This window comes from Ciconia boyciana, chromosome 1 (genome assembly GCF_034638445.1).
Source record: "Ciconia boyciana chromosome 1, ASM3463844v1, whole genome shotgun sequence".
Classification (NCBI taxonomy): Eukaryota; Metazoa; Chordata; class Aves; order Ciconiiformes; family Ciconiidae; genus Ciconia; species Ciconia boyciana.
In genome coordinates, this window is record NC_132934.1 from 145,341,101 (window position 1) to 145,364,118 (window position 23,018).

Genomic DNA, 23,018 nt, shown 5'->3' on the forward strand with positions numbered 1-23,018 from the left:
TTGCACAGCTGTTAAATTTTGCCTCTTTAAGTCTGTACTCCCCTACTACTAGTCTGTCTGGTATTCAAAGTTAGCTTGGTTGAATAAGTATTGGAAGTTGAAGAAGTCTGGAGTCAAAACTGAATGGCTGCCAACATGGCTACAGTAAGAGTCCAGGCTGTCTTGAGCCACTTAGGACTACTGCAGGAAGTCTTGTGTTGCCTGTAGTTTATTTTTATTTTAAGGAAAGATAAGTACTGTAATATTGAAAGCAAGACTAGTATTTTTATTTTGAAGAAAGGTGTTACTGTCCACCTTCCTTATGATTTCAGTGTTTCCCCTCCTTGCGTCTCATGTTTACATCCCACCCCGTAGTCTTATCTCTGCCCTCTTAGCACCCTGCCTTCTTTCTCAGCTTCTGCTGCTTTTGGCTTATTAGCCTTACACTTCTCTTCCAAGTGTCCTGTCTGCCCACACTGATTGGTGGCATTTCCCAACCTTATTTTTTTTGTCCCTAATTGTTTGCTTTTAATCTTGACTTGTTTACCATTTGTTTATTCCCACGTTTCATTGGAAAGCTCTTGGAGGTGAAATTCTTTGGCTAATTAGGCTATTGCTGAATGCTCTGACTGCCACAAAAATACCATCGTAAGCTAAAAATAAACAAATTACTCTAAATTACCAGGTCTGCAGGGAGATTCTTTATGTCCCAGGCACTTACATGAAATAGGGAACTATTACTTTCATACCTGCTCGGATCTGGGAAGAGACATTTGCTTGATCATTCAGCATGCCACAGGATATGGCCGGCTATGTTTCTGACAAGTATCTGAAGTCCAGTTCAGTATTTGGAGTTAGAAGTATGAGGCTGATTATATAAACTCCAGCTGAATTCTGGAGTTCTGCTGGAAACAGGAATTCTACTGTTTCTTTTCATTTCAAGCCTGAATTGTCTGTCTTTAGTTTGGTTAATAATCTGCTTTGGTTTGATTGAATAATCAGCTTTTTGCGGTTTAGGAGAACAAAATGGCTTGATGCGCTTGCTAAGGATCCCAGAGTTGAATTCTTGACAAATTACTTTTGTCTCTGGTGAACCAGTTTCAGAGGTCAGCTTTCTTCTGACAGAGGAGGAGGGCTCTGGACTATCCTTTTTGATAAACAGCGCGGAGCAATTGTTTCGTGGATGTGGCATTCTTGAAGTTGTTGGTGAAATCGTTTGCGGTTGCTCTGAGTTAGCCCGAGCTCCCGAATGATGTTGCGAAGTTCCTGTGCTTGTGGAAGAGTGCTTTAAAAAGTAAAATGATCTCCTCAATGTGCTTGGATACATGCTGGTCTGAAGTAGTGTGAATTGTGTTCAGTGTTTTGCAGGCCATCAGAAAGACAGTCTGTGACTGGGAAGCTGGTCACGAGCCGTTCAATGACCCAGCTCTAAGGGGAGAGAAGGACCCTAAAAGTGGTTTTGACATCAAGGTCCCAAGGCGTGCAGTGGGACCCTCCAGCACTCAGGTATTTTCCTGTCTGGTGGCTGTGATATCTGTCAACAATTATTGCATGAAGTGTTTTCTCTCTGGCCTGAACTATTTAAAAATTGCAGGGTCTTTTTCTTTTCTCTTTTTTTTTTTTTCTTTTTAAATGTTCAAAATCTACTCTGATTAGATTTATATTTACAAAATTATATATACTTAACCAAAATCCTCTGTCTGGGTTGCTGTCACTTTCTACTCTGATGCATAATTTTTCCAAGTGTTCAATCTCTTTAATTTGACTTACTGGGAAGAAATATTTTCTCATTGAGCTCCTAATGTTATTTAAATAATATTTTTGAACTATTTGAATTATTTCTTGACTGACTCCCATCTCTGGTATGGCTGGTGGATTTTTTTGGTTAAATCCCATTATTCAATAGATGTCTATGTAGTTTTAAAATATGTTTAAAATATAAATGATTGCCTGTAAAATATGGGAGAGTATTTGACTTCTGACAAGATCCCTCTTACTGTTCAGTAATGAATGATAAAACTGCTCCCTAAAATCTATTTAATCTGCTGCTGTCACTAAAACAAGAGGTATTTCAAGTGTATTTTCTGTGATAGGCATTGAAATCCCATACCTAGATGCTTGTTCTTGTTACCTCCACATAATTATCTTTTTAATTTTCTTTGTTAATTTGTTTGGAGAGTGTATGGTCTTGTATTCGTAGCTCATCTGAGAAAATGAGGTACTGAGTACTTGGGGTGAAAAATTGAAGGCAACTGTGGTTTGTAAATATTTTAATCTGTGGGGAAAAGAGGATGTATGGATAATAATCTTGGGTAATAAAAAGTTGCTTAAATTGTGCTAAGATGGGTTTAATAAAGATTTTGTTTTGGGAATTGGAAAAAACCCTTTTGATTTCTAATTTTCTGGGTGGAAAAAAATTAAGTATCACCACCAGTGTGCTTCTCCAGTGCTTGGTATGTTTAAGGGCTTTGTTTCACTGGCTGCAACAGGCTGTTTAGAGTACATGGTTCTGTCTGCTTTTTCTGCTCTTGGGCTGGCACACTTGTCTGTCTCGGCTGACAGGAGGAAGGGATGTCAAATATATCGATTTTTAGATGGGTTTTTCCTCAGTTTCATGCAGTTCTAAAATGGCTATGTATTAATTGGTAATACTTGGAAATCTTTGCGAAATCATTTGAGAAGCTAATGGCTCTCTGAGCATCCTCTGAAATGAACGGGAACTTTTCCCTTTGCTTGAGGGAGCACCGGATTGCAGTGATTATTCTGAACGAAGAAACCTTTCTGTATGTCCTCCTCTGCATGCTTACTGTGCTGCTTTTCATTTTTAACAAACTAACACATTTTCTCTGCTTCTGTTTCCCCTTCCTTATTTACCCATGTGTTTTTATTAACGGATTCTCTCTCCCCTGCCTGCCCCTGTCTGTTGGTTTTTAGCTCTTCATGGTTCGCACTATGACAGAGTCCTTAAACTCTGCTGAGCTGTTGAAGCAGCTCAAGTCTCTGGGACTGGAAAAGCTATTGCATGTGACACACAAGTTTCTGAGGCAGTCCTACATCTATCCGCCTCTTTTAAACTTTGGTGGTAAGACATTACTTATTACTTTTACTTTTGTGGTGATGTGAACTGTTCCACTGCAAATGGTCTGCTGCTAAGTGTCAGTGGAGGTCCCCTTGGCATGGGTAGGCATTCGTGCTGGTGCGTAGGCTAGCGTTGCATCTGTTCCTCTCGCCTGAAAGGCTTTTACCCACACAGTGCTAGTTTTCAATTTGAAGTGGAGCAGTCGCTTACTGATAGTAATTCTCAGTGTTGCTCAACTAATGTACCATGTGTATTTTCCTTTTTTCCCCCCTTTCCACCACAATTGTTTCCTTTAATGATACAGCTTTACATGGTGAGAACTATGTTAGAGTCCCTCATTGCTGACAAAAGTGGTTCCAAGAAAACCTTGAGAAGTAGCCTTGAGGGGCCCACCATATTGGACATAGAAAAATTCCATCGCGAGTCTTTCTTCTACACTCATTTGATAAATTTCAGTGGTAAGATATGTAGATGATCAGTGTCCAGCTTAGCATGTCCTAACACCTCTAACACGACCTGGAAAATGTTTCCGATTGCCTAAGCCAACTTACCTTTGGTTTATTTATTGAAAGCCTTCGTCTGTCCAAACTTTTTCTGAGACATGATATTCAGTATTGTGGTGGGATTTTTATTTTGACTTGTTATATGTTTGTTTATAATGCGTCAAATTTCATATTGTTACCTCCCTTTTCTATTTTTTTATGTATGTATTTATATAAACAAGGGACAGATAAGCCTATACACATTGAAATTTTAAAAAGGAAGTAGTTTTTGTGGTTTGGGGTTTTTCATTTTTGTTTTAAGTACAGAGGAAACAAATTCTCTGTTGTGGTAAATTTGATGTCATTTCACTACTCTTACTATTCAGTTAATTGTAATCGGAAACATGCTGTCCTAAAGAATTCACTTACTGACATTGAATGTATCTAGTCTTTGTCATCACCATGCTGTGTTGTCTTTCATTTTTGTTTTGCTACGGGATTCCTTTACCCTCAGAGAAGGGGGGAGCCTGTTAATGTCCGTCATAATGCTACTGGGGAACAGCACTTCAAAAGGTCTTCAGAAGACCTTAATGTAAAGAGTTCATTCCTATTTTGGTTCTCAAGCCTTCTGCAAAAGGAGGCTTGTGGCGAGTGTTTTCTGGAGAGGTGGGAAGCACACCTCCATGTCCTTGACAGCGGCCTTAGAAACTTTTTGTTTTAATCCCTCCTTCGTGTGTCTGTCTGACATTTCCTGCCCATCTAATCAACAGGAACGTGTGGAGTGATTCAGTCCTCCAGAGGGAGAGATGGTACTGGTGGATCTGGTACAATTTTGTCTCCTTTGCCTGCTGCTTCCCGAGTTCAGTGTATAGCTTTCTCAGCCCACAACTGAGAAATTAAACTAGAAATCCCCCTTTACTGGTGTACGTAGTTTTTCTGTTTAACTGGTAGTCTGGTCCGCTTCCATGCTTTTTTCTGTAATAAGGCACCACTTTGGGGGCCAGTGTGAAGTTCAGAACTCTTTGAAAAAGTCATAGGCTTTATGTTTTGAATTTGGTTTACATATTTGGCCTATGTATAGCCCTAGTGACTCGCACCTGCTTTTTTGTTCCACATTGCATCATCAGAATCACAGTTGTATTGTTCTTAATGTATTTCTATAAGAAGTGTAATTCTTCCTTATTTATTCTGAAAGAAACCCTGCAGCAATGCTGTGATCTGTCCCAGCTGTGGTTCAGGGAATTCTTCTTGGAGCTGACTATGGGCAGAAGAATCCAGTTTCCCATTGAGATGTCCATGCCTTGGATTCTGACAGACCATATTCTGGAGACCAAAGAGGCATCAATGATGGAGTAAGACCTGCTTGTGCTCTTCATTTGAATGATTATCCTTAATGATTGTCACTCCGTATTATAATGTTACTGCTTTAATTGGTTTTAACAAGCAGTCACTGAGAAGGTATTCTAAACCTTCATACACTTTTCCTCTTACATTTGCTGATTTACAGATTCTCGAAGTTTTCTTTTGAAGTGAATAATTGAAATAAGAAACCTTTCATATAAGTATCATTGCACCAGCCAAATACGTTGTTCCCTGAGTGAGTTCTCCTTACTTGCTCCTCAAAGATGTCAAATATAATGCATAGTGGTAAAAGCATGGTTCCATTTTGATGGAAAGCTACATCTAGAAAACAAGTTTCAGACTGCACACTTACCTATACAATTTCTTGAACTAACAAGAGACTTTCTTAAAAGAGGAAGTGTGATTCTTTTTATATGAACTCAAATAAAAAAATGATCCTGTTTGCATGAACCACATGTAGATTACAATATTGACTGGCTTACAACATCTTGACTGCACCATCCTAAAGAACTGTAATTTCTATAGACATATAACTCTTTTTTTTTATTCTTTTTCATTCAGGTATGTTCTGTATTCTTTGGACCTTTATAATGACAGTGCTCATTATGCACTTACTAAATTTAAGAAGCAGTTCCTCTATGATGAGATTGAGGCAGAGGTAAAGTAACCTTACCTACTGGAGAAAAAATAGTCTGTACCTGAATGCGAAAATGATGCTAAAGGCCAAGACCTATTATAAGACATTCAGAACAGTTGGAGATAATAAACAAACTGAGAAGAAAGACGAGAAGATGGGTAACTGGTTGGGTGATATGTTGTGAGGAAACCTGTAGACCTGTGCAAAACACTGCACATTAATGCTGAAGACTGAATGTCATCTTCTCTTGTACTGGGAAATTTGGATGCATTAGCTTTCTTAATTATGTTTGATAAACAGTGGGAGGTCTTGGATAAGCTCCTCTCTTTTAATTTTAAGTATCTCTAAACGCACAATTCTTTTCCCCCCAAGGTAAACCTATGTTTTGACCAATTTGTCTACAAGCTGGCAGACCAAATATTTGCGTACTACAAGGCAATGGCTGGCAGGTAGCTATTCCAGTAGTGAGAACTTTTATTCATGCATTTCTGCTCTGCTTTGCTGTCTAATATACTTTAAGTGTTTTCTTCCTTTCTTAATAGCCTGCTTCTGGATAAACGATTACGTTCAGAATGCAAGAATCAGGGAGCAACCATTCAGTTGCTACAGTCCAACCGCTATGAGACACTGCTGAAACAGAGACATGTCCAAGTGAGTTAACTCATACTCTGTTGTATTCGAGCTGCTTGGCAATTTTCCAATGGTGTTGTTTTATGTAGGTATATAAAACTCTTTCTGTGCTTTATGTCCTGTCATCTAAGTGGCATAACTGACATTTGAGAATCAGCTTTTTTGTCATATGAAGGAGTAAATTAAGAAAAAAAACTTAAAAGATCCTGTTTTAATGCAAATATCTGTTGCAGTTAAGCAAACACAAGCCAAATAGGAAAGTCATGTGTGGTACCGTTGTCTTCCTAGTAATGTCTTTCACCAGTTTTCAATATGTTGTCGGCACCATGTCATGGAAGCATAAAATGCTGATCTAAATACTTAGACGTAAATGCAACATGTGGTTTTACTTGTTTTTGTGAGAAATGGGATGTAAATTGTAATACTTAATTTGTTCATGAATTTATAAATTTTATCTGTCTGCTTTGTTTCTGTGTGTTTGGGGCGCAAGTTCACCATGTGAGAGTCTGTTAATCTGTGGAGTCTCATAGTCCTTGTACAGCTTGTCTTGTAATTTGACTTTCAGTTCAAAACTTCATGGCATTTTTTCTTTAGCTTCTTGGTAGGTCAATAGACCTGAACCGACTGATCACTCAGCGAATTTCAGCAGCCATGTATAGGTCAATGGAACTGGCAATTGGTCGATTTGAAAGTGAGGATTTGACTTCCATTGTGGTGAGTGTTGTGTTGCAGTTTTGCCAGAGCACTAACACTACGGTTAGGAGTCTAGAGTGCTAGTTCATTATTATTATTGTTATTATTGTTGTTGTTATTATTGTTATTATCTTAATTGATTTTTTTATATTATGTTTTATTTTGCATTTCTTTTATTTGCATTGAGATTGATAGAAAGCTAGCACTTCCCCCCTCCCCTCCCCCCCAGCCCTTATAAATCTGTGTTTGTTTTTTTAATGGCAGAAGCAAAAAGGTTTTCTCAGGTTTTGCTAGATGTCCTCTAGGTATTCTCTCAGCCAATAGTTGTACAGTCACTCCTGAAGGGAGAAAAGGCTGAATGACTAACAGGCAAGCTTGTTTTATCCCAAAACTTAGTTAAATATATATACAAATGGGAAAGAATTTGAGCAGTCTTATTAGAAAAATAACAAAACTTTTCACACTGATGTTTTGTTTTAATTTTTCTGTAAGCATGAAATCATATGATGCTATCGTTGAAGTTTGTCTGGTTTACTAGGTCTATATTGACAAAACCCCTTACCAGAGAAGCAGCTTATTCTTGCAAAAGGCATTTTTTTGTAGTGTAGTTAGTCACCTGCAGCTACACCATAAATTACACTGGCTAATCCTCTGTTGCCATTGTAGTATATTGTGGACTTTATTGATTCTGAGGTTCTATGATTTTTTCACCTCATACCTTAACCTGCATCTCTGTTCAAACAGTGCTTTGGCCTGACCTGACGCAGTACTCTGGAGTACGCTGCTGTACATGGGACTGTGCAAGTCCCAGTCCTGTTGAGACTGAGAATCTTGTTCTTTCCTTGCCTGGAAAAAAAATGAACATGCTGCAAGCAAGGGCACCTGTAGAGAAGGCATATACTAGGGGCTATGAGGAAACAAGGAAAATGAGCATTCTTGTGATTTAAGTTTTTGTAAATGCCCACTTTTGTCTGTGCATATAGATAAATTGCAGACCAAAACAAAACAGCGCTGTGCCTGGTAGAACCAAAATGAGTTTGTTTACCCAGGCAGCTTGGTTTTGTAGCATGACAAAATAATTTTTTTGCGGAGGAATGAGATCTGACTCGTGCCTGTGGAAGGAGAGCATCTGTGCAACATTGAGGTGTCTTTTTGATTAAGTTTCCTGACTAAAATGCTAACAAACAAATTTTATTTCCAGACAGCATGAATTTGACAAGTAAATATTCAGTCAACGAGAAAAATACCAGACCCATTGAGTTCTGCTGGAATGAAACAAAATTAAAAGTTGTGCAAGAAAGTTTACCATTCGTCTTTCCATAATAAGTTTTTTACCTGTGAGATTTTGTCATGCAGTTAACTACCTTGATTTCATTTCATTCTTTACTGAAGATAAATACTGAGGCCATAGAGCTCTGCAGGAGTCTGGCTTTTCATGACTTTTCAGTGCTTGGTGTTATAGCCTTTGAATTATTTAAATGTAGTTTTTCTTTGTTATGTGCAGGGTTTTCTTAGGAGCTAAGTGAATAGAAAGGTCATAGGTTCTCTCTCTTTCTTGAGTTATGAAGTGGCAGGGCTAAGGTGTTGTCCCTTCACTATCCTCCCCCCGCCTTTTTTTAATGCAAACTAATTTCTGCTGAAAACTGCTTGGTTTCCTCAGTAAGCAACTGATACTAATAGGTTAACTAATAAGTTTCTCCACTTTATTAAATGCACTGCTCACTTTCTTTCCTCTTGTTTTTTGTAGGAGCTGGATGGCTTGATAGAGGTAAACAAAATGACTCACAAGCTTCTGAGTAGGTATATGACCTTGGACAGCTTTGATGCCATGTTCAGAGAAGCCAATCACAATGTGTCAGCCCCCTATGGAAGAATCACTCTTCATGTCTTTTGGGAACTCAATTATGATTTCCTTCCAAACTACTGCTACAATGGATCCACTAACAGGTTAGCATGGCAGCTTTTTGTTTGCAGCAGTTCTTCTACCACCCTCCTGCAACTTCTTTCCTAGCAAATGCTGACAAGTCCATCTCCATTCATTTAGTGTGTTTTCCAATTCTAATGCTTTACTTGAAATGAAGCAGCATGAGTCATTTTACTAAGTACGGTCAAATGTATGAAAGCCTGTTATTTGTCCACAATAGAAGTAAAATGTAACTGCAGCATCCAAATTCTGACATTTTAATGACTTAGCTATGATATGCTGAAAAATAAAGTGTGTCCAAAAATGCTGCGAAGTGGTATCAGGAAGATATTTTGGTAAACAGGACCCTCAACTGTGAGATGATGGAAATAAAATTATATTCCTGATTCTGCATTAATGTGAAGAAAAGGATTGTTTACTGGAGAAGGGAAGAGTTCAGTGTTCACTGCAACTACAATTGCAGCCTTTAAGGAGAGTGGGTAATGGTAATACAAAGAGAAAGGTAGGATCTAAAGTCTGAATGAGTGGAAGACACAGTGCTTGGGACTTTGCATTTCTGGGCTTCCTGCTTGTGTGCTGTGTTTAGGATTTGTGTTGCTTTTAGCCTTTACTCAGGTTTTGGTTAAAGCACTGCAAAGTGACAGTGAAATGATATTGAATATTGAGCTGTAGGAAGAGAAGGAAGCCTGTTCTCATCTTTCAATGTCTCCTTGGACAGCTTTCCCTGTCTGACATGTTCCATGATGGTTATGTTGCATTTCAGATCCAAGATTCTGTCTGTGCAAAAAAAAAAAAGTGTTTTTTTGTGGTTAAGTTTTAGCCAAGAAACTTCTGTTACATGAATCTGTCTGCACAGAAGAGTTGAATGTATTTCTGAGGAAGATACTGTGCAGTTGATGTTATCTGGAGATCAATATTGGAATATTCAGTGCAATGTATTAAGAATCGTATAAGCATACTATTAAAAGAAAATCTTGATGAAAAGCTGATCCTTCACCTGTCGGCCTTAATGAAAGACATTCAATAACTCCTATAACAATTCAGTCTGTGTTCATCCTGGCTATAAGGACTGCCATACTGCAGACCACAGTGCTTGGGAAGTGAGCGTGGAACGCCAAAGGACACTAGCAGGATCCTGTAGGACTGTTGCTTGTCTGTTTAAAAACTGTACGCGTGAATTGAATTAGGCTGATTCTCAAGCCTGTTGGGTAATTAATTCAGGATAATTAATTTAAGAGATGATAAAGGAAGCTAGATCTTAGGCAGTAGGTATACCATGTGTCCAATTTCATCACAGAATTGCTTTGGTTTCAGTCAAAAACAGCACTGTGGAGAGAATTGATGCGTGCTGCACATGCTATATGGTGCCCAGTGATATTTTTGCTGGGAGAGGGAACAGCGAGTTTCTAGCCCTTTTATAGTTCTTAAGCACATTCATTACGTCTGTCGCTGCCTTGCTGTTAGCATGAACTTTAAATTGATGAGCTCTCTCTGCATTCAACTGTACGGGTTATTGTGTGCAAATACAGGACTACACAGTGAGGAGCTCTGTGAGAGCTGTTAGTTTAATTCTTGACTCTTGATAGGTTATGTCTTGCATGAAAGCTACATGTAAACAAGGGAAGAAAAGTACCAGTGATAGGCTGGAAGACAGAGAAGTAAGTATGATGAAAAGCAGAGAGGTTGCTTGGTGGTGAGGGGTTGGAGGTAGAGCTCCCAGGAAATGTGTAATAGCTGTGGCTTGCCTTTTATTAATTTGACCACAGCCTAGGTGTAAGTGTCCTTCTTTTAAAGTTAGTGTTTTGGTTAGATTAACCTGTACCCAGACCTTTGGAAGCTCTTTTTCCAAGAATGCTTGAATGTGATGATTTCAAACATTTGTAAAAGAGTTCAAGTGTTCAGAAACCCTGCAGGTTTGGTTTGAAGGCTAAGGCTATTCACGCAGAAGTATTGAAACATGTTGCATGTTTAATTATTTAGGACTTAGGAATTTTTTAATATCTGGTGATGTACTGAGATTAAACAGTGAGGTTGCTATTAAAAGATTTGGCAATTTAATAATTGCAGTTGCCAGTTTTCTGAAATTTAGTCTCACTAGCACTGGCCAGCTGCGCAGCTGTGTCCAGACTCGGGCGCAACAATTTGTGGAGAAGGAATGGGGAGATGAGCGAGGCGACCTCTGCAGATGGGCATTAGCAGTGAAATCCAAGGATGTTTTTAATCTACTTGTTGTCGATCAGGAAAGAAAGAGAACAAACTTTTGGATAATGGCATGAGCATATGAACCGCAGGTGAGGTCAAAGCCCTCTCTAGTCCAGTGTCCTGATGCTAGCAGCAGCCATGCAGAAGCCAAGTATGAAAACAAGGGAGGCTTGTGGTGATTTTTCTCCCAGGAAACGTGCCGGCCTCTAGCAACAATCAGGTGTTTCTGTAAAATAAAAATGGTGGGATGTTAGTGCATTTCTGGCCTTTTACAGGTTTTTCCCCCCCCCCCCCATTGCTTTGTCCAGTCCTTTTTTTAAAGCTATGTGAGGTTTTGGCATTCATGATGTGCTGTAGTGAGGAGTCTGCAGTGAGGCTGTGTGCTGCACGAAAAAGTATCTTTTAGTTTGCTCTCAAGATGTTGCCTGCCAGTTCTTTTACTGAAAGTGACCATGAACAGCCACTTCCCACTTGTTGTCTTTTCTGTGCTGCTTGGGATTTTTTTTAAGAGCCCTCTCTCATGTCGGCCCTCAGTTGCATGTTTTTTCAAGCCAAAGGTTTTTCCACACCAGGAATCTTTGTCATGCTTATGCCTGCATCTGTACTTTTTTCATTCCTCTGTATCTTTGTGGAGTTAGGAGGACTAGGGCTGGCCAGAGGATTCAAATGACACAAGGACAACTTCCAGATTGTAGGTCTTTGTTCCTTTTCCACTATCTGTAGCGTTCTGTTTTCTGCCTTATTTTCTTTACTAATTCTAAGCTGGTCTTTTCCTTCCATGATAGCATGTTTTGTGTTCAGGGCTAACAGAGAAGCAAGTGTGAGACAGCCTAGACATTTATTTGGATTGAGCATTTTCTGTGCTTTCTTGACACAAATGATACAAGCTTCCTGAGACAGTAGTCAGACTTGTAGCTCCATCTCCTCTAAACACATTATCCAAATCTGTATTCTCTGCTAAAAATTCATGTGTATAGCACTATTCCAAATGCAGTATGACATGTTTCTTCTGAGGATACAGATTTGTGACAGAATAAACAAAAAGACCAGCTTTTTATTTTTCAGTCTTCCTGCCTGCCTCCCCCTTCCTTTCGCAAGCTCTCTGTGTCTCTCGTACTGCTTTTGAGACTAGTTTTCACAAGAGAACAGCTGTGCCTTCTTGTCTTGCATATACTCTGTGGTAGTCACTGTTCAGAAAAATCTTCAGCCCTCCCAGACGCTGCTGGAGCAAACCTGAAAAGCAGCACTAGCAGTGAAAACTACCTAGTTTCTGCTACAAAGAGCCAAATGGTGTAGTTATATAGGCTCATGCAAAGTAGGGCTGACTGTAGTCAAAAAGTCCATCAAATTTGACAACAAGCACCTTATCTTTCCCCACCTAAAATTAAAAAAAAAAAGAGTCTTCTTTCTGCCAAAACGTAAGGTGATAGCGACGGAGTGGAGGATATCTGTTACTCTTTCATGCTCTGTTTTGTCTGTTGTTTCCTCACAGTTGTTTGTAGCCCCCTGTTCTCTCTATCTTGACATTCATGTTCAAGAAGGGTGAGTTAGATCTAGCATTCACTAAGAGAGGAGGTATAGGGTTACTCTTAGATCTGGTAGACAGGATAATTTGAGAAGGCTGGAAGTTAACAGCGTTCATACCAATTAGACAGGGAAGTGCAGAGGGACACTTTCTGTATGAGCAGGGAGGGAGGATTGCGATATCTTATTACTTCTGAGATGAAGCTCAGAAGTTTATGAATGTCTGATCTGGTGCCTGCAGTAGTCAGGCAGCAGGCTCATTGACTGAAGTGGTCTCTTTCAGATTTCTCCTTATTTTCTTAAATAGATTATGGTAATTAGACTCATAGAATCATTTAGGTTAGTTTGTAAAGTGTTCACTATGAACTCCTTCCTGGTAGGTATCACAGAAACACCGATAAAAAATTATTTGATCCCTAAAATACTTACTTTGGGGCTCATGTTGTCCTTTAGCAATCACTGTTGCAAAGCTTTGGTAAGCCAGCAGGCTTTTCATCTGCTTAATCTACTTTGACTGCTTACAACCTGCGTTGATTAAAATGGATAAATTGCTGTCAGATCATCAACACTGATTAAAAATGAAAAGAACTGATTATCTTGGAGTATGCCAAAACCTGCATCCAGCAGTATCCGAGGGAAAGTAAAAATTTGCCTAGCTTTAGCATTGATATTCAAGAGCTTCAGTCCTCAAAGAGATGTTTCTGTTTCTTGGAGGAGGAGCAGGAAGAAGCCAGCCAGCAGGATGTCAAAAAGAAAACACACACACACATTGAAAAAGCTTGAAGAATAGCAGATGATGCTGACCTGTAAAGGTTTCTATATAGCCCTTAGTTTTGACAGATGAAATCTCTAATATTTCTCTGAATGATATATGGGGATTAGTCACATACCTCCTAGAACGATGCACATTTTTTTCCCTGTTGTATCCTCAGTACTTAACCATAGCCCCGCCATAAGACACCAAGTAACTGTATCTCTTGTTCCTACTTCCTTTTCTTAACCTCTTTCTTCCTCTTTCGGCATCTTTCCCCCATGTCCCTCAAGAAAGTATAAAATGGGTGCTTGCTTCAAGTCTTTAAGAAACCTTTAAGGTTATTTTGCTACTATTCTAAAACATTAGAGACAGAGAAACCCCCAGGAATGGAGAGGAGCACTGTGGAAAAACCCCCAGGAATGGAGAGGAGCACTGTGGAACACACGAGAGTTACTTTGTTTGTACAGAGCTAAGGAAACTTAGAGACTGTGTCTCAGAAGTACTTCTCTGCTATTTGATTTCTGAGGCTGTGATTTCTTCTCAATCCAAATATAGTCTGACTGGTTAGCTCCCAGACACTAATGACGCTGTAGTTCAAATATATTCCTAGTACCTTTTTGAGAAGAGAAGGAGTAATAGTTACAGCTTCCCAAGTCATGGGATGCACCCACCTTTATATTCTGAAACAGTCTTTTCCTTCTGAGGGTTTTAATTTAATCAGCTCTTGCCCAATATGTTTGCAGGCTGAAACCTGGTCTTAACTCAAATGACATGGTATCTCTTGATTTCTTTCATTTTAGAGATTTTCTTAGGGCTTTAAAACTGATGTAAATTTAAAAAGGAATAGGATTTGGAGAGAAAGAAGGGGAATAGAGTAATCTCTGGGTCTGTCATATGTTGAAGATTACTTTGTATTCCAGCAAATGTTTACAACATCTCTGGTAAACTCGTTAATGAAGTATTTGTGCAGAGAACAGATTCAAGTAATCTCAAGAGGACGTTTTCAGTTGCTATGTGAGTGAGAGAGAAGGGGGGAAACTTGTAAACTGAGAAAATGTAAATGTAAGGAGATTTAAATTATATATAGAGAGTATCAAAAATAATACATATAAATGATCATTTTTTTCTCAAAAGCTCTAAATGCAATCACTTTCTGGACTTCAGCAAGTACAAGTACTTTTGGAAAGATAGCTAAAATACATAGGAACAAGTACCTGAAACCGTGGGTACAGCTATTTTTGAGCAGGTTAAAAAAAATACAGAAAACCTTTTCCTGAAGTTACGGATTCTCACAAGAATGATTCAGATTACTCAGAAATTAAACACAGTGGAAATAATTGTAAGCAGCATGGTGCAATTTATACATGCTTGGGTGAAACAATTTTTTATTAGCATGGCTGGTTTTGTTTTCAGCTAGAAAATGGCTGTATTAAAAATAGAATTTCTATGTTCTTTCTAGGAAAAATTATTAATGAATCATTTATTTTGTGTGTTGATTAAATTCAAACATATTTTAAACAAAACCAGATCAAGATACAATTATATCTTATAATGTACTGCGAACTTCCTTTCCTGAAACCTTTTCCTAGATGTCTTTATTTTATCAGGCTGTTCTGAGTGATAGCTGAGTCTGATACAAACATCTGACGTACACTTCTTAAATAGCTGTTTTTCCTCTTCCCTGTGTATGTACAGCTTTGCACCATTTACCAAGAAATCCTTTTTATCCAGTTAAAGGAGCCATCCTATAAAGTAGTCATCCAACCTGTAAACACATGCACCAGTAATTTTGCTCGGTTTAGTAAAGTTAAGCAGAATCAGAATTGTAGTAGATGTTGATTAACTTCTTTCTGCACTAAAACTGTAGTGCTGCAAAATGTGCATTACACAGTTAACAGGCAACATACATCAGGGGAGTGGGTCTGTGCTGCTTGTTCATGAGAGGACTTGTGCCTGCAGAGTTCTGCCCAAGCACCATTCTTCAGATTCTGGGGCCCTCAGTTTGGAGTGGGCTGTTTGATCCTATGTTTTGCAGTACTCCCTATCTTTGTAGTTCTCTTGTCATCTTCTTAACAGTACACAAAGGTAAAGCTAAACATGATTTGTATTGGTACATGCTCACACTAAAGTCTGATCAAACTTTTGAAACATTAATTTTGCTACAAGGATTATGCCCTTCCTCATGACTGTTTTTAAAGGTATTAACCTAAAGTATTTACCCTGCTGTAAGTTTCTTTGGGGGGGGAAAAGCTCCAAAATGTTAAATACAAACGTCATGTTCTTCTTTGAAGGTGTAGTTCATTCTCAAGGACTTAATTTTGGAAGTACAAGGAACTTCCTTACTCTCTGTGAGAGGCTATTGCTACTTTGTTAGTTGCTTCTCTTTTTGCTCGGCTGGGCTGGAGTAGAGGTGAGAAACATTTTGGGACCCTGCACACCACTGGAAGAACAGGGTCCCAGTAAGTGATGGAGAATTGCATTATGATTTGTGTCCAGGCTTTTGGGCAATGCAGGCTATGTGCTTCCCCAGTTTCAACTTGGGCTGAAAGGCTACTGGTCTGGCTTTGATTTTATATGTAGACAAAAGCAGTATTATACAGGGTAAGGTGCATTAGGCGCACACCTACTAACCTAAGTATAATTAATGAATTCTTTATTTTGTTTTTATAGATTTGTTCGGACCGTGCTACCGTTTTCTCAGGAGTTTCAGAGAGATAAGCAGCCTAATGCACAACCGCAGTATCTCTATGGATCGAAGGTTGGATTTAATTCCCTTTAGATTTATGGTTTGCTAATGTTTAAAGGTATCTTTTTTAATTATAGAAATTATGGAATATGAAGGTTATTAAAAATGGACTCAAATACATTTTGCGAGTATTTTAAATTCAACGTACACTTTTTTTCAGAACTTGCTGTGAAGCTCACTATGTGTTTCAGCCAAAGTGCAAGTGATTAGTCTAATGGTTAGTCTTACCTGTCATAGCTAAAAATAAGTCCTTCTCTCAGCCACCTTGCATTGCACAGTTGCTTATAGTGGCAGAGCAGACTCAAAGAAAAGATTGATTAGTCATCTGGTGAAGTGAGAACAAGAGCCCATCTTGGGTGCAGCTGCTCCTTTGTTACAGTGATGAAGACTGTGACGGCCGGAGAAAAGGGAACAGATAGGAAAAACTGCTTCAGATGTTATCTGACTTAAAAGGAATATATAGATTCTCACCATCGTAAACTATCAGATACCAAACTGCTTAAATTCTTTCAAAACAAAAAAGTAGCGTTTCTTTGGCATCTTCAACCCAAGGACCTCAAAGTTGTTGCGATTAACTTGGCCTTTTGGCCATCTCATCTCCTGTGTTAGCATCATCTTTCTTGCTTTGCAGATTAGGTGTGCCTAGAAGGTTTATGCAAGTTTTCAACAGAAGTGTACATGATACGCAGTCATGTACTCTGTGCCTTAAGGCAATGCCCAGTACTGAGGTTGGAAAGGAGCTTACGTGGGTGACAAGTTGAGAAGAGTACTTGGCACAAGCGAATAGTCGTGGGCTTTCATGGAGCTACCCAAGTGAGCAAAGTTAGCCTGTATTCACAGGACCAATGCTGCGCTCCTGTGTGCAGTATTGTATGTTGGAGGGATAGATTTATTCTCCCTAATCACTGCAGATTTATTTTCTTACGCTTCCGAATTATTGCCTGAGTCTTAATGACAGTTAAAGGCATAGCACTTTAACAGGTATCTGCATTTTTAATGTCCAGTCAGAAATATTGGTCTACTTCCAACAGCAGTAAAAACCAGCAGTGGTATCTTCAGCAACTCATTTGAGAATATTTAACAAGATGTCACTCTTAATTTTGCATTGTTTTCTCGAGTATCAGGGAGACAAAATGAAAGTATGGAAAAGATCAAGAAAAACATCAAGATCCAATTAGAGGATTGTTGAATAAAAGAAAAGTTTTAAAATTATGTACTCAGTTATCCTTGTAATTTATACAAGTGTGCTGTGTCATTTTCATGTCTAGCTACTTTCATTATCTAGCTCCTACTTAAACATGGGCATAATTAGTCCTTGTCTTACTGTTATTTTCTGCACATCATATCCTAGTTATACGTTGCAATCTCTGTGAAGTGATTTGCCCAGCAAGCTAGTTTTTGAGAGCTGAAGAGATAGGTCAGAGGTTACAAATTTCAGTCCTAAGATATCTGCTGCATTTGTAAAACTTTCATGCTTTTAAAATGTAAAGGACATAGAAAAGAATTCACATGTCTTTAATGTGGAATGTAACAGCTGATTGTCTGGTACTGTGAATAGTGTTTTACATAACTGTTCTTCAACAGGGAACAGTAAATTATAGAAAAGTGGGATTTTCTTACATTAGAGTTATTGTGTTCCATACTATTTTAGGAATTCACCAGATGCAGTGTAAAGAGCAAAAACCCCACTGAATTTAGTAGAGATTGCTAACTTAATTTATCTAAGTGATGATACAGTGGGGTGAGTGACAGAGGATTAACTGGAGAACCCTTTTTTATCAGTTAGGTTGCATAATTAAAAAGAGTAGTAATCTTTACTCTGAGAGCTATACTTTTTCAGAAATCTGATTATTTTTCTATATGAGCAGGAGCAATCAGGGGTTCTTAGATGCATTTCTGGAGCAAGTTTCATAACTAGATATGCCTATATTAGCAAATACTCCTGACTCTCTGCAGTTTTAAATTTTTACAAGAGTATATTTTTATTCTTGAATCTAATATATTTTGGAATTGAGGATATCTGAATGGAATTTTAGGAAGACATTTCTACTGTATATAGCAAGTAACAGATAGTAATTCTTGCATGATAGAGGCTACTTGTTCTAGCGTGTGATATAATTGCATGATACTATTCTGTGTACTATATAGCCAGGCTTGTCACAGAGCACATCCTTGTTTGGGTCCTTTAACAGTTATATTGTTGAATTGCCTCCTGACTGGATAATAGTGGGATATGGAGTAGCTATGTATTTTTTTATTTTATTGTCTTTTTTGAGTTCTTGAACTACTCAAGATATTCAGATGAGCACTTCATATTGATCATAGAGAATAGTCATAAAGAATATGACTTTTTATTTTCCTTATTGCACTTTGTTTTTGTTGGATGGTTTTGGGTTTTTTTGTTTGGGTTTTTGGGGTTTTTTTTAGCAATCCGTGGTGTTTTATTTAGGTAAAGACAAGAGCATTGTGGTTTCTTGTGCATGTGTACACTCATACATGCATGTGTACACTCATACATGCATGTATTGGACTGTAATGGCTAAACACTTTCTGTGCAGAAGCTTTGCACAAGCAATGTCTTTGCTTAAGAGTAATTAAAGAAATTTTTAGTTTTGATCTCAAAGTGTTCACATATTCTCAGGTATTTCTAAATGGATCAAAGCATTTGGTCTATATTAATGTGTATTGATGCTTAGTGTAGACAGTTGTGTCCACATTCTCTGTTGCATCTAAAGTTTTCTGAGTGGTATCTTCATCCAATTAGCAAAACAGAAACCCACAAATATAACTTACTTCTGGCTGACATGGGAGCAGAACTGTCAGGTGGGAAGGAGCCGACCTGCAAAAGCTCGTCAGCCTTTTAAGTGAGCTGGCATATTTTAAAAGCTCATTGAGCATGGTCATTGAAATCTCTTTACTCAGGTGAAGTGTGTGTAGGATTAATAAAATGAATGTTAGCAGATTGAAATTTGGCAACATGGGCTGGATGCATAAAATACTTAATAATGTACGTATAAGAAAGAGTCTCTTCTGGGGATTTTGAAACTAACTTTGCATGTTAATGAAGTACCTGGTTTTATAGAGGATGTGTAGACCAGAATTTAAGAACTTCCTTTCTGGCTTATACAACATTTTCCAAAGATTTTCATGTTTGTACGTCTTCTGCATTTTGTAGACGCTAACTCATTTGTTTCGTGAAAAAAGACCCCTTTGGGAAATACTTCTCTATGTGAATATAATGGGTTTTATCTACTGCTGGTGCACAAATTAACATCAGTTTGCACTATGTTGCATCTTGTTATCAGTTTAGTAATGACTTAGAATATTTGCCCCTTACTAGATCACTGTTAAAACTGAACAGCGAATTACCAAACCAGAGAATTGCCAGAATGAACCTGAATGAATCTGTAATAAAACTTTCTGAGCAAGAGACAAAGAATCGTGTAGCTCTGAGTGTGTGATGACATGAGTTCTTCAAAACTAGTGCAGAAGTCAGATGACGCTCCTTCTGCATTGCTCATTTGCAGCGGGTGCGAGATGGTCCATTCCTCGTGAGGTGATATAAACGTTAATCTAAGTAGTGCACAGTAAACTCCTTGGGTGGAATGGTTTTATATTTAGATGAGGTAAATCCTATTCCTGGGAGCACTTGCATGGTAGCTCCTTGCCTTCTCAACCTGATATATACATGCGTCTTTTTGTATGTATGTATTTGTGTATAAATAACAAAATTCAGTAGGCGAATAAGACTGACCGGCTCCTTGTTCTCAGTATGGTATATACATGGGTGTATAACATATAAATGCATGTAAATATATGTATTGGACTGCCTTAAAACCCACATAAAGAAACAGAGATACAGAGAAGTAAACATGTTTTCAAGGGCCCAAGATGCTGGCAGAGATGAGAATGTATGTCTCGTGGCTCCGCCCCTTTAACATTATAACAATCTTTTTTCTCTTTGATGAAATCCTAGTCAGAGAAGTGTTACCATTAATTTAATTACAAGATCATTTTAAAGCATTTTTTTCTGTCCCCGCTACCCAGCCGCCCCTTTCTGGCAGTAAACCTGTAGTATTGGCTTCATGCTCTGAAGAGAGTTTTTCAGTGTCTGTTGCTTGAAACACCTTAATTTGAAAGAGCAGTAAACTGTTGTCACCTCCACAGTTTATTTAAGACTGGTGTGTAAGACAAAGAAAAATGCATTGGCTGGAGGAAATGCTCTATGTAGGGGGTGGAGAACACATTATTGCTAACTTAACACAATAAAGATGCCTTTTGAAGTGTTTTCTAAAAGTGATACTTGCCCCAATTCAGCACATTTCTGTGTGTCGTACCTATCCTAGTAGAAAAAAGTAAAGATGACGCATCAAACTTATGCCAGCTCATGTCTTCCTAGCAATATGAGAGTTGACGTCTTTCACAAGTTGTGGGAAATGTTGTCAAAATACGGTAGCTGAAAAGACCCACTGCCTGCTGTGAAATATTCAGCGGGCACTCTCTTGCCAAAGTTGTACACCACCTCGGCTTCCAGGGCACGGTGGAAAGGGATGGCAGCTGCCCAGCCAGCAGTTCTCCAGCCTTTACTGGTGCAACTGAGCTGTGTCAACAAGAGCTGACTTTATGCATATGTTCGTATCAATAGCAGTTTAAAATGCCTGCAGTCACAGTGTATTTTTGGTTTTCAGACATACCATACTATACAACAATACTAAGATTTATTATGTTTTTATGGAACACAAATGCACTTAAGAGATTTCAAACAGGGTGACTTATACACGTAAGCCAGACAAGACGTGTCGTGTTGTGAGGGTGAACAGATTTCTGTCTGAACGGCCTTTCTTGGCACTTTGCCGTGAAGCTCAAGGTAGAATGACATGATCGGCAGATTTGCTTGTTACAAAAATAAAATGTGTTTTGGCATGTTTTTACTTCCTTGCCTCCTCATTACACAAAACGTACTATGCGGTTGGATAGAAATTTGCAGCTGGTGAATTAGTTTTATCATTAAAACTGAAAGGGAAAGAGAGACGGAAGGGTCAGGAGTTGCTTCTCTGAACTCCATTTCCTCTACAGGGAGTCACTTGCCTGTGGAGCAGAAGGTGGCTTGTGGTGGGTACAGAAGAGTGCAAAATACAATAACCCAGGATATTCCCTTAGTTTTCATTAGAAGTGTCCTTACAGAGTCGCTATCTTGCATATGCTTTTAGACCGAGGGGAATTTCAAAGGCAGATGAAAGGATACCATTAAAGTCCTGGTGAGTTTACGCGCTGAGACTGAGCTCATTCAGATGGGAGCTATGGAGAGCACCGTGGTTGGCAGAGTGCGTAGTCTGAGTGTGGTAGTTTGTAGTGTGTGGTTTGAGAAGCAGTTGGGATTGTGGGGGTAAAACTCGCACTGGCAAACCACTGCACTCGGGGTGTACATGCCAGTTGCCTGTAGTGTAGCAGTCTGGGTTGCCATCTGAAAGCTTCTACTCAATTTTAATTTATACTAGTAAAACAAAAAAAGTCTCTTGGTCACTTTTGATTAATTTTTATTTTTGTTTGCTGTTTTAGACTAAAGAAAAGCAACAAAAAAATCCCCTCAAAATGTAAACCGATTATTTGCTACATGCTTCATTTTTAAATAACAGAGTGTGGCTGAAGTGCTCACTGCTTGGGAATCTGAGCCTTTGCCTCTGAGTAGCTCTGACTCTGTACAGGCTGTTGGAAAGGGACGTGACACTGGAGGTACAGCTGGGAGCACTGCGGTGAGCAGTCGGAGCTCCCTGTCGTGAATGGTGACAAAGCACACGATGCGTTTGAAGCAGTTGGGATGTCATATGTATAAAAATCTCCTCCCTGACAAAAGGTTTCTAATCTATAGCAGAGCACTGTCCTGTCATTGGCACTTGTTCCCGGCTTTTGGAAGTCGGCATGATGGGGTCCTTGCATGCTGAGGGGTTCTCTATGATTGTGGCCAGCTGAATGCCACCTGGATGCTTTTCCTCGGGGTCCTGCATCAGTTGGCTCTGCCTGCCGAGCTCCTCCAAGGCGTATGCCGCGCTTTTCGTCCACACTTTCCCGTGGTCTTGTTCGGAGGTCCTGTTTCGCCCTTGCAAACGCTCGCATCTCCTGCGGCAGAAGAGGTGCAGGCAGCCGTAGAGGAGGATTGCAGCGATGATGAGGAGCAGGACGCTGCTGGCAAGCCAGATGCCCAGCGCCAGCTCTTTCTTGGTGTTGCTTGCAGATGCTGGGTCTTGTTCCAGCGTGTTAAAAACTCTGCACTGGTCACTGGACGGGTTTGCGGACTGGCAGGTCACGCACACGATGTATGTTGTCAGAGGAGTTAGGTTTTCAACAACAAAGGAGGAGCGACTGGCGGGCACTCTCTCTTCTTTCTGAAAGCTCTTTCTCGAGTAACTTGATAGCATGCTGTTCCAGTTAGGGTGGTACATGACGCTGTAAAAGCTGTCAGCGCAACTGGCCATTTTTGGCCAAATTACCATTGCTGTGTTTCCTGTGATGTTTTGGATGGTTATTCCCATCGGGATGTTTCTTAGGCAGGTTTGTTTTCTCTCCTGATGCTGATCTCACTGTGGAAAGGGGAGATGTTTGTTTCCTAGGGAGGTAACTGAGAAGTTGCAGCACTGGAGATGTCGTGTGGATCTTAATCGTAGTGCTCTGTAATTTAGGAAAGGAGTTTATTAGGACACTATGCAACTATGTTGGTACTGCTGCATCAAAGTGAGAGTTGTCAGTTCATAAAGTTTGGAGTGTTTTAAACTGTGTACTTTTTTCCCCAAATGAAAGGCTACATATATGCTTACAGAAATTCAACCAGAGCTGCTGCCTGTCCAGGTGATCTGTTGTATCTTGTCTCCGTGAGAGACGGTGTGTTTTGCAGAATTTGCAATTGGGAAACCACTTCCATTCACAGTTTTTTTTCAGACAGCTGTGTGCTTGTGACAGGGAACGAGGGGATGCTGGCTCTCAGCATCCCCTTCAAAATTTGCCTCTGTGT

The 23,018-nt window shown here is 39.3% G+C and overlaps 2 protein-coding genes across 4 annotated transcripts in view; one reads left to right on the forward strand and one right to left on the reverse strand.

Moving 5' to 3' along the window:
• The window catches only part of CYFIP1 (cytoplasmic FMR1 interacting protein 1), a 78,127-nt gene that overhangs the window by 32,295 nt on the left and 22,814 nt on the right, over positions 1-23,018 (forward strand). For all 3 annotated transcript variants that reach the window (XM_072849604.1, XM_072849606.1, XM_072849605.1), the window contains exons 15-23: positions 1,338-1,485; positions 3,363-3,516; positions 4,736-4,892; positions 5,464-5,560; positions 5,912-5,988; positions 6,082-6,190; positions 6,764-6,883; positions 8,610-8,809; positions 15,937-16,024. In XM_072849604.1, the coding sequence (XP_072705705.1) occupies positions 1,338-1,485; positions 3,363-3,516; positions 4,736-4,892; positions 5,464-5,560; positions 5,912-5,988; positions 6,082-6,190; positions 6,764-6,883; positions 8,610-8,809; positions 15,937-16,024 (1,150 nt within the window). The remainder of the gene's footprint in view (positions 1-1,337; positions 1,486-3,362; positions 3,517-4,735; positions 4,893-5,463; positions 5,561-5,911; positions 5,989-6,081; positions 6,191-6,763; positions 6,884-8,609; positions 8,810-15,936; positions 16,025-23,018) is intronic.
• On the reverse strand, positions 21,871-22,542 carry LOC140647963 (fibronectin type III domain-containing protein 9-like). Its single transcript, XM_072853211.1, has one exon. It carries the CDS (start codon positions 22,540-22,542, stop codon positions 21,871-21,873), a length of 672 nt encoding a protein of 223 aa, XP_072709312.1.

Bases quoted from the DNA above. Each gene is read 5' to 3' on its own strand.
- LOC140647963 (XM_072853211.1), bottom strand. From the start codon at position 22,542: ATGGGAATAACCATCCAAAACATCACAGGAAACACAGCAATGGTAATT.